Below are 16,322 nucleotides of genomic sequence, written 5' to 3' on the forward strand. Positions count from 1 at the left end.
TTCATCATGCAGCAACAAAATACAGCACAGTAACAATACTGGCAGTAAAGTTCAAACTCTACTGTTATACCACCAACAACACAACATCTGCCTCTGACATCATGAGCCGCCATAATAAAAAAGGAAGCATTACTTTCAGAGCAGCCTGCATTTATTAATTGAATGGCATAACTCACATTATTGAAAGATTGCAGATTTCAAATATTTTGCAAAGACTATGGCTACATTATTTAAACTCTTGAAAGTTACAGAGAACAGAAACTTCGGTTTCTTACCTCCTGGTTGACGATAGCGGAGATGACGTGGTGTTGAAGGGGATCTACATGGGGAAAGTTCTGTGGTATCCACTGCTGAGGTGCTTTCAGGAATAGTTCTGTCCACTGACACTGATTCTAGAACTGCTGCTTTAAAAGAGAACAGATGTTAATAATCGGATGATAGCTCAAAATTTACAGCATACTAAGAAGTTTTGGGGAGAAAAAGTATGTGGCTTTATGACACACCTTTTTAAAGTATAGAGCACAGTCCGTTTAGTTTGTTTTAGATATGAACACAGTATAGCTGTGTGAAGAGAATAAAGAGTAGGCAAGTGACTCAGAACTTTCAGTGTGTGAACACCGAAAGATAAAAAATCTGCAAATAGACAAATTTGAGCAATGATACAAAAGAATTTGTGCGTCAAAATGATCTTCATTGAAAAGCAACATTTTAAAAATGGCCATTAATTAAGGACATTTTACACCAATGTTTAAATACCATATCTAATACACAAAAATTATTTATGTTTAATCTACATTCTGTAGTTGTTATATAATGCTACATTTAAATGGTGGTGCTTTTGGAACTTGCCGTGCATCTTCTGTGCTAAGAAGATTCAGCAGTAATTACTGTCTGGAATGAAAGCTTTGTATGATAACAGAACCAGACAAAAGCTAATAAATAAATAACTTGGTGAAAAATGGAAAGTAGTAAGTTTTAACAAATAGCTTGGTTATGACTGCAATTTAAGTCAGCAGAGTATGCACCAAAATGCATTTGTAATAAGGGTACCTGAAGTCACAAGTTTCATATGAGCTCATGAGAAAAAGCACTTGACAGATTACTATCTACAATCAGAAACTGCTTAATAAAATGGCCAACAACACTGGAGAGCTGATTAGTCTGTGGAAAAGTTCTTCCATTAGAAGCATAATAAAAGAAATGGTCATAATTTCAGAATAGCAGAAAAAAATACTTCCTCAATGCAGGAAAACAAACTATTTTAAAAAGCTGATAAAATATATTTTATGTTTGATATTTACAACAACTGTGTCTTCAGCGGAAGTACTATAAAAATACAAATAAAGTTTGATAGTGTGGGAAGGAGGCAAAAATTTGGGAACAGAAATGAACCACGTTCAAAAATAGCAACCATCACCATAATAATAGGTCACGGGAAACTGAATTTGTACAGTTATATATGGCATTTAGAATAAGATACCTTTGTTTTCCTGGAAATCCTCAAGTACCAGTGCAACAGCATTAACAATTAAGAGGTGGTGGTAGCTCCTGATTAAGCAGAACTTGTCTCCTTACTCAGAAAACTTCAGAAATAAAGAACCATGTTTGAATGATGCGGAAATGCAGATCAGCATTATGTAGTTCTCCTACTACTCATTTCCATTCTTTGTGAGCAATTTCTTTTTAAAGTTACTCCTCTTCTTGAACGTGATAAGCAGTGACAAAAGGACTTTTCCCTGGAGAACAAAGCTAGATAGTTGCAAATTCCTCTAAACTGTGTGCAAACTGTTCAGCAAGAGATCTCTGAAGGGACTAGAGACAGCCATTTAGCATTTATATGAGATTCTTGCCATTTCCAAATGTTCCCTCATGCTGCCCAGGTGACACAGCTTTGACAGACTGGAATGCAGTTTGAGAATACTTCTGCAATAATGCATGGTGCTAACGCTAGGTCAGAACAATCTCTGCTTTAGTAGCTGTACATTTAGTGTACGACAAAAAATGTTACATAAAAGACTATAGTTACCTATTTACAAATCACCTTAACACTTGGCCTATATTTTGGAATGTGCTATCATAAAGATTTGAATATGACTACCCTGGTGCATGCAAAGAATTTGCCCAATTCTAGATAGCAAATACTGCATTTTAGACATATAAATAGACTGTTATGTAATTAATCCACAAATATCCAGTGAACAGAAATAATGTTTAAATGTAACAGCCAACCAGTATTTTATGAAAGCATGAAGAGTCACATGCTCTCAGAATGCTAATGTGGCTATACTGCCTGATGAAAAAATTACAGGTTGAACAATACACTACACTGCGTAAAAACAATGCAGCAGTAAGAAGGAGATATAATGCTTCAATCATATTTTTCTTAATTTACATTTGGCTATCCTCTTTCCCCTGTGGTTCCACCAACTTCCACTATTGCACAATGTGTAAAGAGACTGAGCTATCTTCTGCTCGTATTTATTCTGGTTAGGCACTAGAAGACTAGAATTTTAGGAAGAAAACAGTAATGTTGCATTTCCTCATCTTTTGCTTAATGTAACAAGATAAAAAATTACAGTGTTTTTATTCCAATTCAGAAGACCATACCTCTGTTCCCAAACAGCAATAACTACTCACCCTATGCGTACCTTGTGCATACCTAACTTTCCTGTGTTGTCATTATTCTCTGCCCAGGGAAGTGGTGGAGTCCCCACCTCTGAAGGTATTTAAGAGATATGTGGATGTGGCACTTACAGACATTGTTTAGTGGTGGACTTGTAGTCCACCACTTGTAGTGTGTTAGGCTGATGGGTGGACTTGATGATCTTAAGGGTTTCTTTCCTAATATAATATATAATAATTTTCTATATAATATAATAACCTAAATTATTCTGTGAATTTTATGTGTAACGGTCTCATTCTAGATGCCCACAGTGAGGTTTATATCAAGTAGCATTATTCCTCTGAAAGTTGTACCTATTTTAAGGTGCCTTACAAAAGCCAACAAGCATTTGCACAATAGCAATTCATCTTTTTAGGCATCTACCTTCTGGACTGATAACAATCAGGTGCTATGAACATCAATAATGCACCCAGTGCTCACATAAATTATTTTAATTAGCAACTAAATCTTTCTGGAGAACTCCCCCTAATTTTATATATCTATTTCCTAATAGATGAAGTTGTCACAGGACAACTTCAACCAAACACAACTGGCATCAAGTATTTTTTTTTTTTACTTCATCCAAAACTTTCTGCTGGACTGAAAGCAGACAGGTCCACTCTGCCATACTATTATGCCTACAAAAAAGGAAGAACAAACAGGAAACATAGCCACTAAAAAAGACACCAAGAGCAGTGTATTTTATTCCCCAGTGCAGGTTACTATGATCACAAAAAAAAAAAAAAAAAAAAAAAAGAAGGGACGAGGAAAAAGAAACAACTGTTGTGCCTGATAAAAATTAAGCTTTCATTTGAGACTGCTCCATTTACCCAAAAGTAACATTCACTGTTCTGTAGATATAGAATACCTCTTCGAATGCTTCTCCTCAGCTTGTTACAGAGGTCAACGCGAGGGTTCTCCAAGCTGTCCTCTATGGAGCCAGGGCTTTGCTCAGGAGAGGAGGGCCCTTTGCTAAGGTCGAGAGGTACTTTGCTACCTGTTGGTGGAGGAGACGTGGCTGGACTATAGGTTGAGGTAGGACTGCTTGCCACAGATGAAGCAGAAAGATCAAGGGCACCAATTCTTGAATTCAGTGGTGAAGTCAATGACAGTTTTCGAGTTCTGACAGGTGAGGATGTTCTGGAAAGTGACAGTGGAGGGGGAGATGAAAACTTGCGACAGAGATGTGGTGACTTCGCATCAGCTAGGTACTCTCCTCTGTTATTTTGACTGGTAGCAAAAAATAACTCCAAAGCCCTGAAAGCAAGAAACAAAAAAGCAACATCGTAGTAAAAAATGCAAAACAGAATTAAGTGAAAACACTTGTGGAGGCAAAATATATGAGATATTTAGACCTCAAAGCCCAGGCAGAAAATTGAGATAGACTTACCTAAAAATTTACTCCGTATTTACAGAGTAAGAACTTTCCAATTATTTACACAGAAATTAGGTTAAAAACAAACAAATGGTAATTCTTGGTAATTTTGTAAGTAATTTATCATAGAAGACAAAAGACAGTGCTCACCTAACTGGAATGGAGGTGAAAGGCCGTCTGTATATGTCTGAAAGTTTTTCCAGTACAACAGCTGCAGTAGTAAAAATGCGGTAAGTATGTAGGAACGTATTCAGGAAATCAATACTCAGAAACCGCAAGTCTGTTAGCCTCTCCAAAAGGCGTTCAACACTTGCATAACGGATTTGAGGTACTTTGCAGGAATTTAGAGTTTTGCTGAAGCAGATATCAATGTCATCTCTATGAAGACGTGCATCAGACCTAAAAGTTAAAGCAGAACGTTTCACCAAAGAGGAGGAGAGATTATGGTACGCTAGAGGCATCACTTCAGCTACTCCTGTCAACACAGAACCAAGAAATACATACTGCATTCTTGTATTTCATGAACATAAGAAGACTCTTATGGAGAAACCTGCTTCTGCTGGGATCTTGTGAAAGACTGGGATCCCAGTGAAAGACAGTAAAATGAACCCCTTAGCTAAAGTTATGGCTTCCTTCACAGCTTGTACCTGCTCCAGAATGAATTTAAGGGTGAAAGAAGCATGTTTATGAATAAACATGCAACCTTACTTTGATGTTAAAATTGTAGGATAATGTGGTTGTGTTTTTTTTTTTTTCCCTTATAAATAGGAGAAACAAGGTAAAGAAAAACATCGGCTTTGGAATGCTTTGGAGATCATACTTGTTTGCACTCAGTGTAGGTTTACCAAACATTTAAAAATACATTAAATAAAATGATCAGTAGTAGGACAGAAAATAAATACCCAATACAGAATTAAACTATCTATCCAAACCATAACTTACTGCAGCTTCAGAAATAAAAGAGAAAATTGAGTTGTGATACTATATAGTCCAACACTGCGGCTTCAGAGTTGGCCATTTTCAGTTATCCCTACTATTTCAGGAAACAGAAAAAATACATATTGGGATGAAGATTTAATTCCAGTCAACAAAAATGGGGGTAAATGGAGGGGGGGTAAATACTTTATTTTCCAAAAACACACTTCCTTTTCTTAAAACTTTTATTAAAAAGCGAACAAACAAATTTTGCTCACTGGGAATAAATTGTCTCACTTACTTTATCATATGCGGCACAGTGACTTTAGAATTTTCTTCAAACACTATGGTCATTAAACCATTGCACCTTATGTTATCAATGCACTGTGAAAATAAATATTGTGAACTGTTAATATCAAAACACACTGTCAGGGGTTAATTTCCACGCCATTAGTGTCACCACTAGCATCACTAAAACATAGCTTTCACAGAGTCTGAGCAGACTAAAGTACAAGGTACTTTCATAAAAGAAAAGCACTGATGAAGCAATTGTAACAGCTATTACTATCTAGTCTTCTTCTTTTGATTTGCAGAGATTCAAGTCCATGCATCTTTACCAGCATGCTCAGAGAATTTAGCCCAGAATCTTTTTTACATGGATATAGATTTTTAGTTGAAATTGAGATAACCTTTAAGTTCATTTGAAACTGAATGATGTTAAATACTTCTATCATATCTTGAAAAATCAGCACTGGAAGAAAGTCAGAATATTATATATATAAAGTGAGAGACAAACAGTTTCTAACAACACACACTTCCTTTAAAAACAAATTCGAACAGTGCCATTATTTTGAAATACAGCTTTGAAGCTGGTGTCTGAGCAGTCTATTGAAAACTCTTGAATAAATGTTTTGGGCCAGGTATCAGAAAGTGTAAAGACACTTCCGGGACATGATCATAGCACGCATTAGTTTGAAACTGCAGGCTGTGCTGTGGCCCACAGAAGTTTATAAGTTATGGGTAGTTAAGCTGTTATTCAAGCCTCAAAGCAGCTCAGCACTAGTGGTGTATAAGTACAGCTCAAAGCCATCTGAACAGCATTCTCTGCTGATCTGTATTCTGACGTAGTTGAGATAATGCAGCACCCAAAACCCTGCTCTTGGAAGTCTGCACTCTGCCAGTAGTTAAGGCTTTTATGGTCTGGAACAAGTATCTCATACATACTACTACAGGACTCTTGCTTTTATAATACTTTCAAATTTTATTTTCCACAATTATATATGGGCAGACAACACAATTATTTCACATCAGTAAAATGGAGTTTTCAAAGTTCTCATACACATTTATAGTGAGTTTAAGAATAATCTGCTGAACTTGAAATATTGCCTAGCAAAATAACGACTGATGTTAGATCGGTCAAAGAAGACTATCAGAGGCCTCTTCTGTCTTCTATTATTTATTTAACTATATGTGTTTTTAATTTCAGGTTTTTAACAATGGTTTCAAAGTTATATAATTCACATTATGACTTTACCAAATCATTACTTTAAAGCACTGAGAAAAAAAAACCAACACACATCTCTAATAATGATACATAATTTCCCTCCAGGTGACTTTTAAATTTTGCAAAGAAGCTCTAAGCACGAAACTGCCCACGGTAGTTTGGTGCTGCTGCCATTAAGACGGCATAGTCCTAGTATTTATCAGTTATTTGACAGATATAATCTTAGAAAAATTGTGAGGTGAAGGAATCAAAGTAATAGGGAGCTAGGGCCAAAGGACAAGCTTAAAGTAGAAGAGAGGAGATTTCTTCAGCAGCAACGAAATGCCCATGATGTTTGCACAGGGTCTTGAGTCCTTACTCTTCTCTTTTAAGGTGGTATCTACTCTTGCAGATGACACCAAGTTAGGAGGAAGTTTTAATCTGCCTGAGGGTAAGAAGGCCCTTCAGAGAGATCTGGATGCCTTGTCCCTAGAGGTGTTCAAGGCCAGACTGGAAGGGACCCTGGGCAGCCTGGTCTAGTATTAAATGTGGAGGTTGCTGGACCTGCATGTGGCAGCGGGGTTGGAGATTCATGATCCTTCTACTACTCTACTACTGAGTTCCTTTCCAACCTATTCTGTGATTCTATGACAGGCCAGATCAATGGACTGAGGCCAGTGGGATGAACTTCAACAAGGCCAAGTGCCAGGCACTTTGGCCACAACAACCCCAGGCTTGGGGCAGAGAGGCTGGAAGGCTGCTTGGAAGAAACTGACCTGGTAGTGTTGGTTGATGGTCAGCTAAACATGAGCCAGCAGTGTGCCCAGGTAGCAAAGAAGGCCAGTGGCAACCTGGTTTGTATCAGAAATACTGCAGCCAGCAGAACTGGAGAGGCAATCATCCCCCTGCACTCAGCACAAGTGAGGCCTCACATCAAGTGCTGCATTCAGTTCTGAGCCTCTCACTATTAGTAAAACATTGAGGCCCAAAGAGTGCCCAGAGAAGATTAATAAAGCTGTGAAGGGACTGGAGCACAAGCCTTATCGGGAGAGGCTGAGGGAACTGGAATTGTTTCCTGTGAAGAAGGCTCAGGGAAGACCTTATAGTTCTTTACAACTACCTGAAGGGACGTTGTGGTGAGGTGCCAGGTCACACTTTTCTTCTGTGTAAGCAGCAGTAGAACTAGAAGAAATGACCTCAAGTTGTGCTAGGGAAGATTGAGGTTGGACAATAGGAAAAATTTCTTCTCCAGAAGAGAGGTCAGATGCTGGAACAGGCAAAGGCTGCCCAGGGCAGAGGTTGATTCACCATCCCTGGAGGTGTTCAAGAGGCATTCAAATGGTGTACTAGGAGACAAGGTTTAGTGGCGAAATGGTAGTAGGTGGATGCTTGGACTAGATGATCTTGGAGGTCTTTTCTCATTTTGGTGATTCCATTATTCTACTTTCTTAAGAAGCTTAATCTTCTTCATTCTCACATTGTTAAAATATGGTTGTTATTGCCCTCAAATCTCTCCAGAAAGCAATAGCTGGGCAGATTTTCCTTTCCTCAAAGGGATTAATCAAGAGAGAAAAGTTTCCTGCTGTTTTCCCCGGAAGTCTGACTAACTACTTCACAGTTCTCTCAGCTCCTTTGTTTACTTACACCTTATTAGGCCACTTCCAAGCTTTGTAAGCATGCAGCACACAACTCAGTCATGCAGATTTTCAGTTCTCAGATAGATACACATTCAACTAATGAGTCAAATGCAAAAGCAAAATTTCAGGGAGAACAGGTAACACTGGGAAATTTTCAAATACATTCCAATCAATCAGCTCTCAAGAAATCAGTTTTCTCTTGGATTAGTTTTCAGAAACATGGAATAAATAATCTCATGACAAACAGGATAAAGAATGCAGAAAGCTACCTGACTTATATCACTTGTCCATGCAGCTTTCTCTTGACGTGAAGGGGCTAAGAGGACAATAGTAAAAGGAGGAGCATCTGTAGGTTCAACTACAAGCTTGAAATCAAGGTGTCCAAACACCTGTCCAGAGCTTTTTGCTTTACAGTGAAAGGAGCAAAAAAAGACAAAATGTGAGATTTCAAACAGTATAATGAAAATATTGTTTCCACTTACTGGAAAAGTGATATTAAAATATTTCTCTGACAGAGAGTGAATGTGACTGGGATTCCAAAACACTGATTTTCGTTTTCCACATACACCAAATACAATAAAAGTTAAAAATACACAATAGTGGGAGTTGATGTAAGTTACCTGTTAAAATGCCAAATAAGGCTAAGGTCCTTCTAACACTTTTATATTTCATATGCTCTCAGTACACTGAAGGATTACTGAAATTAAAGAAACTACTTCCACAATTCATGGGTAATACTTGTCTAAAACTGCAGGGTGGAAGCCAAGAGTAACAAAACACCCAGCCTGGGGATGTGTTTAATTACTTCATTTGAAAAGGGCTGTCGTCAAAATCTGAAGACAAAAACTTTCCATTAAGTCTGCCAACTCTCTCAGCTTTCATGAAAGAAGAAACTCAATTATCTATTTTGTCTTTCTAGAAGTTTTTCTTTTTTCTTTCTAACATCCTCAGAGTGAAGCTGAATAGAAAAGTCAGCAAATAGTTTGTCACATTCCTTCAGCCACTGTACTTTGAAATCTTATGTGGGATGTCAACAGCAACGACAAACATAGCAAAACAAATCCTTATGCAAGCCAGTATATGCATTATTAAATAATTTATTCTACTCAATCAGTTAACAGATGTTTCTCTGATTTCATAAATGAGGAGAACAAACCAATTTGTTATGAAAAATAAACCAAGGGTAAACTAAAAAAATATATATATACACTTAGAACTGTAATTACTACAAGCAGTTAAAGGTAACTTACAGTCATCATCAGTTGCATCTGTCTCCTCAATCAACGTGCACTCTATTAACGACAGAACGCCTCCTGTCTATGAAAACAAAGTACATTTTTTATAAATTTAGACATTTGCTCCAATTTGCCATTATAGCTATTTTAAAATATTGATACACCTTACAGTAAGATCCTACAATCCAGAGCTCATAGGAAGATACATCAATTTCATGATGTACATTTTTCAAGAACTAAAACCAGCTGGATTAGATACTACATTTTCCTTAAGCAAGCAAATCAATCACATGTTTAAATGTGCAAAATTTCTTTCATTTTTACCATACTATAATTTGTCTCGCAGAGGCTTGTTCACAAGTTTCAGAAAAGGTACAAGAGTTTCATCATTTTATTCTGAATTTAAATAAAACTAATACATGACTTTTTGAAAGATTCAGTTACACTTAATTTACTTTGCAAAATACATTAATTATTTAAAGAGTACAAAGTGAAAATGCATACAGAAAGTAATAAAAGAGACTTTCTAAGCAGTCTTAAAAGTATCTCAGATATGTCTTTGTCAGATTAAAATTTTGTTCAACATACATCAATCCATAATAAATCCACTTTACTTTCATTCAAAAGCCAACCCAAGAAAGACTGATTCTCAACAAGTGTAACCAGAGCTTTCTAAGTGGAACATTCACTTTAAGATAATATGCTGCCTAGGAAAACAAAACCAAATATTAATTTTATTACAGCTCTGGAAGTTCTTCCATAATTGTGGGGGTTTACTGGCTGATTATTGCACTGTAGACGGACTTAGAGCCACTACTGGCTTATACAAAGACACTGATGTACTGTTTCTATTCTCAGGTTTATTAAATCACACACTTCTGGAAAAGTATAGTGCAATGAGAAATACATCATCTCACTTCTGTTTATAACAACACAAAATCTCAGTTTAGAACAAAAAAAAAAATCAAAAACCCACAATATTAAAATTTCACAGAAGCTTTATTTTCATTGAATTGAAATACAGAATTGAGTCATAATGTAACATCTGTACCTTAAGCAGATGCAGTTTTCCTCCTGAACTTCTTGTACAAATTAAAAAATGCTTTGTAAATAAGAAGCATTGCCTTTCTCCTTCCTTTTTCAAGGATAATGATCCCAGACGAACTTTGCTAAGTTTTCCCCTTTCAACTGAAGGGACTTGAATAAGGGAACCTGACAATAATCAAAATAAAAAATACACTGTGACTATAACAACATTTAGAAGCCAGTTTTTGAAAGTGTTAATCCACCAAACATTTTGGTATTAAACCATGCAACTTTTAATTCTAGTAAGTATTAATACACATTAGTTTCTATTAAAAAAAAAAAAAAAAAGTCATTTATTTTCTTTATACCAGTTCATTTTGACTTTTAGGACAAGTTCACCAATTTGTACTTTTTTTAATGGAAGTAGTAAATCTATCTCTATAATCACAGTCTCAGAATCAAGCAAGCACAGTCTCAACTAATAGTTAGTTAGATAGTTGTCAAATTCTCGTGCAACTTTGAGCTAATAACATGTTGATCAGAGAACAAAGCTGAACAGCAATCTCCATTTTTCTCAACTTTTGGCAATTGCTAGATTTGCAAAGGTACACTAGTTTCAAGCCAAAGAGACAGAGGGAGAAAAACAGAGGTTTTGAAGGGAAATATTTGTATGGAAGGGAAGGTTTGTATATATGTATGCCTATGAGAAAGAGATGCAAATGAAGCAGATCTCTTCTTATCTTGCACTGTGTTAGATTGAGGGCTACATAGCTCAGCTAGAAGTGTTACCAGTCAAGCACTAAACTGAATCTCATTACATTAAATCTGAATTTGCAATCTACAAAATTCCAAAACAGAGAAAGCTATGCTTCCATGTTGTTTCATACCTCAAAAGCATTCTCTGACCGATTTTTTCTATGTTGATATCATGATCACTTTTATTTTGGGTCTGGAATCAAATTTGATAGTGAAGTGATGAACAATTTGAAGTTCATACACACAAACTTACAGAGAAATTAAGATTACTCTCTGAAAAAGCTACTGTTGTTCTACATCACTTTTTCCTACATTTATTTCCTTATTTGCACTTAATTATTAAGTTATTAATATATCTGAGACATAACAAAATATACACTGATCAACTCACAACATTCTGTTATACTTTGAGAACCATAACATTTTCAGATTAAATGAGCACACAATGATTTGTGCCACTGTAATAAAACACTAAGAAAAGCTATACTCTAGATATCTGTAAACCTATGCAACACTTTTTAGATTCACCTATATTCTACCAAAAAAAAAAACCCCACGAAGAACCCACCCTACTTACTGTTTCTTGTAAAGTTCCCTTGAAAAAAACTATCCAATACTAAAAGTTAGGAAGGTGATTATTCTGTATAGTTGGAGCTGTGACTTTTCTGTATTGCCAGTTGCTGTCCAGCTCCCAGTGTGAGGTTCAATAGTATATACAAAGCAGTTTCAGCTTCCCACTCCAAAGTTCTTCAGTCACTTTTCTCCTGAAGTTCCCCCTACACATTTTGGTAACAACCAATTCTACCCGTTATTCTTGCTCCTTAAAAAAAAATTATATCTATAAATATGATACATGTACACATATAGCAACTCAACTTTTTTTTTTTTTTTTTTTTTTTTTTAATGATTGTTTCAGAAATACCATATTCTGTTCTGCTAAAATAGCAGAAGGTTAACCACTGTTCTTGCATGGACCTGAAATATTATTATTTCATAGTGTGAAATATCTCCTTTCAATAATGACCTTAATACTTACAGAAAAAAAAAACCAAATTTCTATACACTTGAAATCTAACAAGGATGTACTGCATTTCCATCAAGCCCTCGTGATTAAAGAAACATGAGCATTTGCCATGTCGTAGATTCTACTACAGATTTCCTCTTAAGAAAATAAAAAAAAAAAATTGTTATGACTGGCCAGTGTACAACTGCCACAACCATGTGAGGCTAATTTTGGAATGTTCATTAATAGTATGATTTAAAAAAAAATTCTCCATTCTCCTGAAATAATCAAAACTTGAGTGGACATGATGCTGAGTAACTGGCACCAGTTAATAATGCTTTCAGTAGGTGGAATTGGACAGGACAATTCCCAAAAGTCCCTTCCAACCTCAGTTACTCCATAATTTTGTAATTGTGACATATCTGTTAGCTGAGGCAAATTTAATGCAGCTGATGATAGGAAGATCAGAAAACATATTTGATGGCCTCTGAGGGGCCTCCAGAAGCCAATTTTCTGGTTGTCAGTCAATGCTGGAAGGTCTCCATTGCCTTAGGCCATTAAAGAATCAAAGAATCATAAAATCATAGAATGACCTGGGTTGAAAAAGATCACAATGATCATCTACTTTCAACCCCCTTGCTATGTGCAGGGTCGCCAACCACCAGACCAGGCTGCCCAGATCCACATGCAGCCTGGCCTTGAATGCCTCCAGGGGCGGGGCACCCATGACCTCCTTGGGCAACTTGTTCCAGTGCTTGGCCACCCTCTGAGTGAAAAACTTCCTCCTAATATCTAATCTAAACCTCTCCTGTCTCAGTTTAAAACCATTCCCCCTTCTCCTATCACTATCCACCCTCTTAAACAGCTGTTGCCCTTCCTGTTTATATATTCTGTTCAAGTAGTGGAAGGCACAATGAGGTGTCTCTGGAGCCTTCTCTTCTCCAAGCTAAACAAGTCCAGCTCCCTCAGCCTTTCCTCATAGGAGAGGTGCTCCAGCCCTCTGATAATCTTAGTGGCCCCCCTCTGGAGCCGCTCCAAGAGCTCCTGTGCTGGGAGCCCCAGGCCTGGAAGCAGTACTGCAGATGGGGCCTCACAAGAGCTGAGTGGAGGGGGACAATCACCTCCCTCTCCCTGCTGGCCACCCCTTTTTTAATGCAGCCCAGAACACAGTTGGCCTTCCAGGCTGCAAGCACACACTGCTGGCTCATGTCCAGCTTCTCATTTACTAGGACCTTATCCTTCTCCGCAGGGCTGCTCTGAAGGAAATCTTCCCCCAGTCTGTATAAATATCTGGGACTGCCCCGACCCAAGTGCAACACCCTGCACCTCATTAGGTTTTCATGGGCCCACTTCTCCAGCCTGTCCAGGTCCCTCTGGATGGCTTCCCTTTCCTCCAGCGTATCAACCGCACTGATTAGCTTGGTGTCATCTGCAAACTTGCTGAGGGTGCCCTTGATGCCATCATCTGTGTCACTGTTGAAGAGCACTGGTCCCAAGACTGATCCCTGAGGGACACCGCTTGTGATGGGCCTCTACCCTGACACAGAGCCATTGATGACAACTCTTTGGCTGCACCAGCCAACCAATTCTTAATCCACCAAACAGTCCATCCTTCAAATTCATGCCTCTCCAATTCATGTGGTGAGGGACCATGTCAAAGAGAAGAAAGAAAGATAAAGAAAATACTGTTTGCCTTGACAGAGGGCCCAACAATATAGTCAGTATCAAAGTAAGAGGTAAATAAAAGGAGACCCCAAGAAATCTGAAGGCGAATTCATAATTTACTGTGCAAAGCACTGTTAGAAATGTTTTTTTGTTTGTTTGTTTTTGGGTTATTTTTTTATTTGTCAAAAACAGTTATCTATCCCTCCACAATCAACACAAAGAGTAGGAGCTTAACTGACATTAGAAGAGGTGGACACCACTCTTAAGTGACCCTACAATCAGATGTGAAAGGAAAATTGCCATTGTTTCATCAGCTCAAGTCAGATTTCTGAACTCATACAATGTAATATGCTTTAAGTTTTCTAAAAGACTGTGATACAGCCTTTCATAACATGCAGGCTTATCCACTGTCCTTAACAGTATTCCCAGAATTAAGCCTGAAACTGATTTACTTAAATCACGGGTTTGATATTCCAACATTCCAACCTTCACAGATTGATTTTCATAGAAAAATTAATAGGTTTCCACTGATGAAACACCAGGTACACAGACAAAAATGTATTAGCCAATTTTAAGGCGAAAAGAATCATATGCATTTAAATACAAAATATTGTAATCAAGTGAAAAAAAAAATAGTTTAAGAAAATTTCATGGTACAAGTCAGTTAAGGAGAATCAGCCCTGTAATTCTCCGGGGGTGGCTGTAATGTAATAATTTTACATTTTTCTTGAAACCACATTCATAACTCCTGAAACACCTCAATTTTAACAAACACATACATTAAAAGAACAACAGAGTAACTTAAATGTGACCATTGTACAAACAATCTCGGAAGTTATTATGGAAATTTTCATAGATTGGCTAAATAACTACAGAAGCACTACAGAATGGATTTCAAAATCTATACAAAGCCTATTAAACTACCAGTTTTGCATATGATTCTATTTAAATACCAAATGTTCTGATGATGCTATCTAAAGAAGATCAGGTGAAGGGATATACCTAAATTAAATTCTCAACCTTTCCTAAATGTATGTAATGCTTTACAGACACAAAGAAGCTTGTACCTCATTAAAATCCTCCCCTACAGACTCATAGCTACTCCATCCAAAACTACTACTTTGTTAAAAAAGAAGTAAATTCTTATATAAATGGAAAATAGGCTCAAATTATGAAGATTTTGCATTTGTTTTACCATTAGAGTGAGCCCCCCAAGGTAATAACTGCAATCCGTTTATAGTTTCTGGTTAAAATTATCACTTACTATAAATTACAATTTTGTGGAACACAGTAAGAAATTTATCTCCTGATATGACAGGATGGTAAACAGGCCATTAAAGAATCTCTGATTGCATCTGGTCTAACCCTCCGTGCTCAAGCAGGGCCACTCAGAACGGGGCACTCAGGCTCACGCTCAGGTGGCTTCTGAAGACCTCCAACGAGGAGACTCCACAGCTTCTGTGCCAGGACCCCCACAGCCCCACAGAAAAGAAGTGCTGCCTGATGGTCAGAGGGAACCATCTGTGTTCCAGGCTGTGCTCAGTGTCTCTTCTCCTGGCAGTGGGCACCACTGAAAAGAGACCAGCTCTGTCTTCTTTGCACCCCCCTTCAGCTTCTTACACATGTTGATAAGGTCCTCCCTGAACCTTCTCTTCTCCAGGCTGAACAGTCCCAGCTCTCTTAGACTCTCCTCATAGGAGGGGTGCTCTAGGCCTTTCAGCATCTTGGTAGCTTTTCACTGGTCTTTCTCTGGTTTGTCCATGTTACTCTTGAACTGGGTGGCCTAGAACTGAACACAGTATGCAGCTACAGCTCACAAATGCTGAGCAGGGCTGGAAAGATCACTTCTCTGTACATGATGGACCTAAGCTTCAGCAGGAGGAGTTTCCAAAACCACCAAGAATAAAGAATATGATATGCCTCTCCCTCTCTCTTTTTGCTAACTGCATTTTATTATATGTAATTCTACCTTTCTGGAAGAACAAGAAACCTTCATTTTCTTCATGTCTTTCTTCTTGAAGTGATCTTTGTATCTAACCCCTACTGAAGCCCAAAAATGTACCTCTCAAGAGATGGAGCGAGTATATCAGGTATTGGATCATTCTATGACAAGGTGACCCGCGTAGTGGATGAAGGTGGTTGATGTGGTTTACCTGGACTCCAGTAAAGTCTTTGACATTATTCCCCACAACATTCTCCTGGAGAAGCTGGCTGCCCACAGTTTGGATAGGCATCTGCTCTGCTGTGTGAAATACTGGCTAGATGGCTGGGCCCAAAGAGTTGTGGTCAGTGCAGTTAAATCCAGTTGGTCACAAGTGGTGTCCGCCAGGGCTTGGTACTGGGGTCGCTTCTATTTAGCATCTTTATTAATGATCTTGACGAGGTGATTGAGTGCACTCTCAGTAAGTTTGAAGATGACACCAAGTTTTGATCTGACTGAGGGGAGAAAGGCACTACAGAGGGACCTGGATAGACTGGATCGATGGGCCAAGGTTAACTGTATTAGTTTCAATAGAGCCAAGTGTCAAGTCCTGCATTTTGGTCCTACAACCCTACAGGCTTGGG

At 37.8% G+C, this 16,322-nt stretch overlaps 1 protein-coding gene across 4 annotated transcripts in view; it reads right to left on the reverse strand.

Annotated features, from left to right (window-relative positions):
• Positions 1-16,322, reverse strand: part of RASGRF2 (Ras protein specific guanine nucleotide releasing factor 2) — a 126,778-nt gene that overhangs the window by 57,605 nt on the left and 52,851 nt on the right. For 3 of the 4 annotated variants that reach the window (XM_090131231.1, XM_090131233.1, XM_090131232.1), the window contains exons 10-16: positions 10,359-10,519; positions 9,323-9,389; positions 8,342-8,478; positions 5,254-5,336; positions 4,188-4,436; positions 3,531-3,919; positions 276-404 (exon numbers count right to left, since the gene is read on the reverse strand). In XM_090131231.1, coding sequence (XP_089987357.1) covers positions 276-404; positions 3,531-3,919; positions 4,188-4,436; positions 5,254-5,336; positions 8,342-8,478; positions 9,323-9,389; positions 10,359-10,519 — 1,215 coding nt within the window. The remainder of the gene's footprint in view (positions 1-275; positions 405-3,530; positions 3,920-4,187; positions 4,437-5,253; positions 5,337-8,341; positions 8,479-9,322; positions 9,390-10,358; positions 10,520-16,322) is intronic. The other variant, XM_031603393.2, reaches the window with a different exon arrangement.

This window comes from Phasianus colchicus, chromosome Z (genome assembly GCF_987193195.1).
Source record: "Phasianus colchicus chromosome Z, bPhaCol1.hap1.1, whole genome shotgun sequence".
NCBI lineage: Eukaryota > Metazoa > Chordata > Aves > Galliformes > Phasianidae > Phasianus > Phasianus colchicus.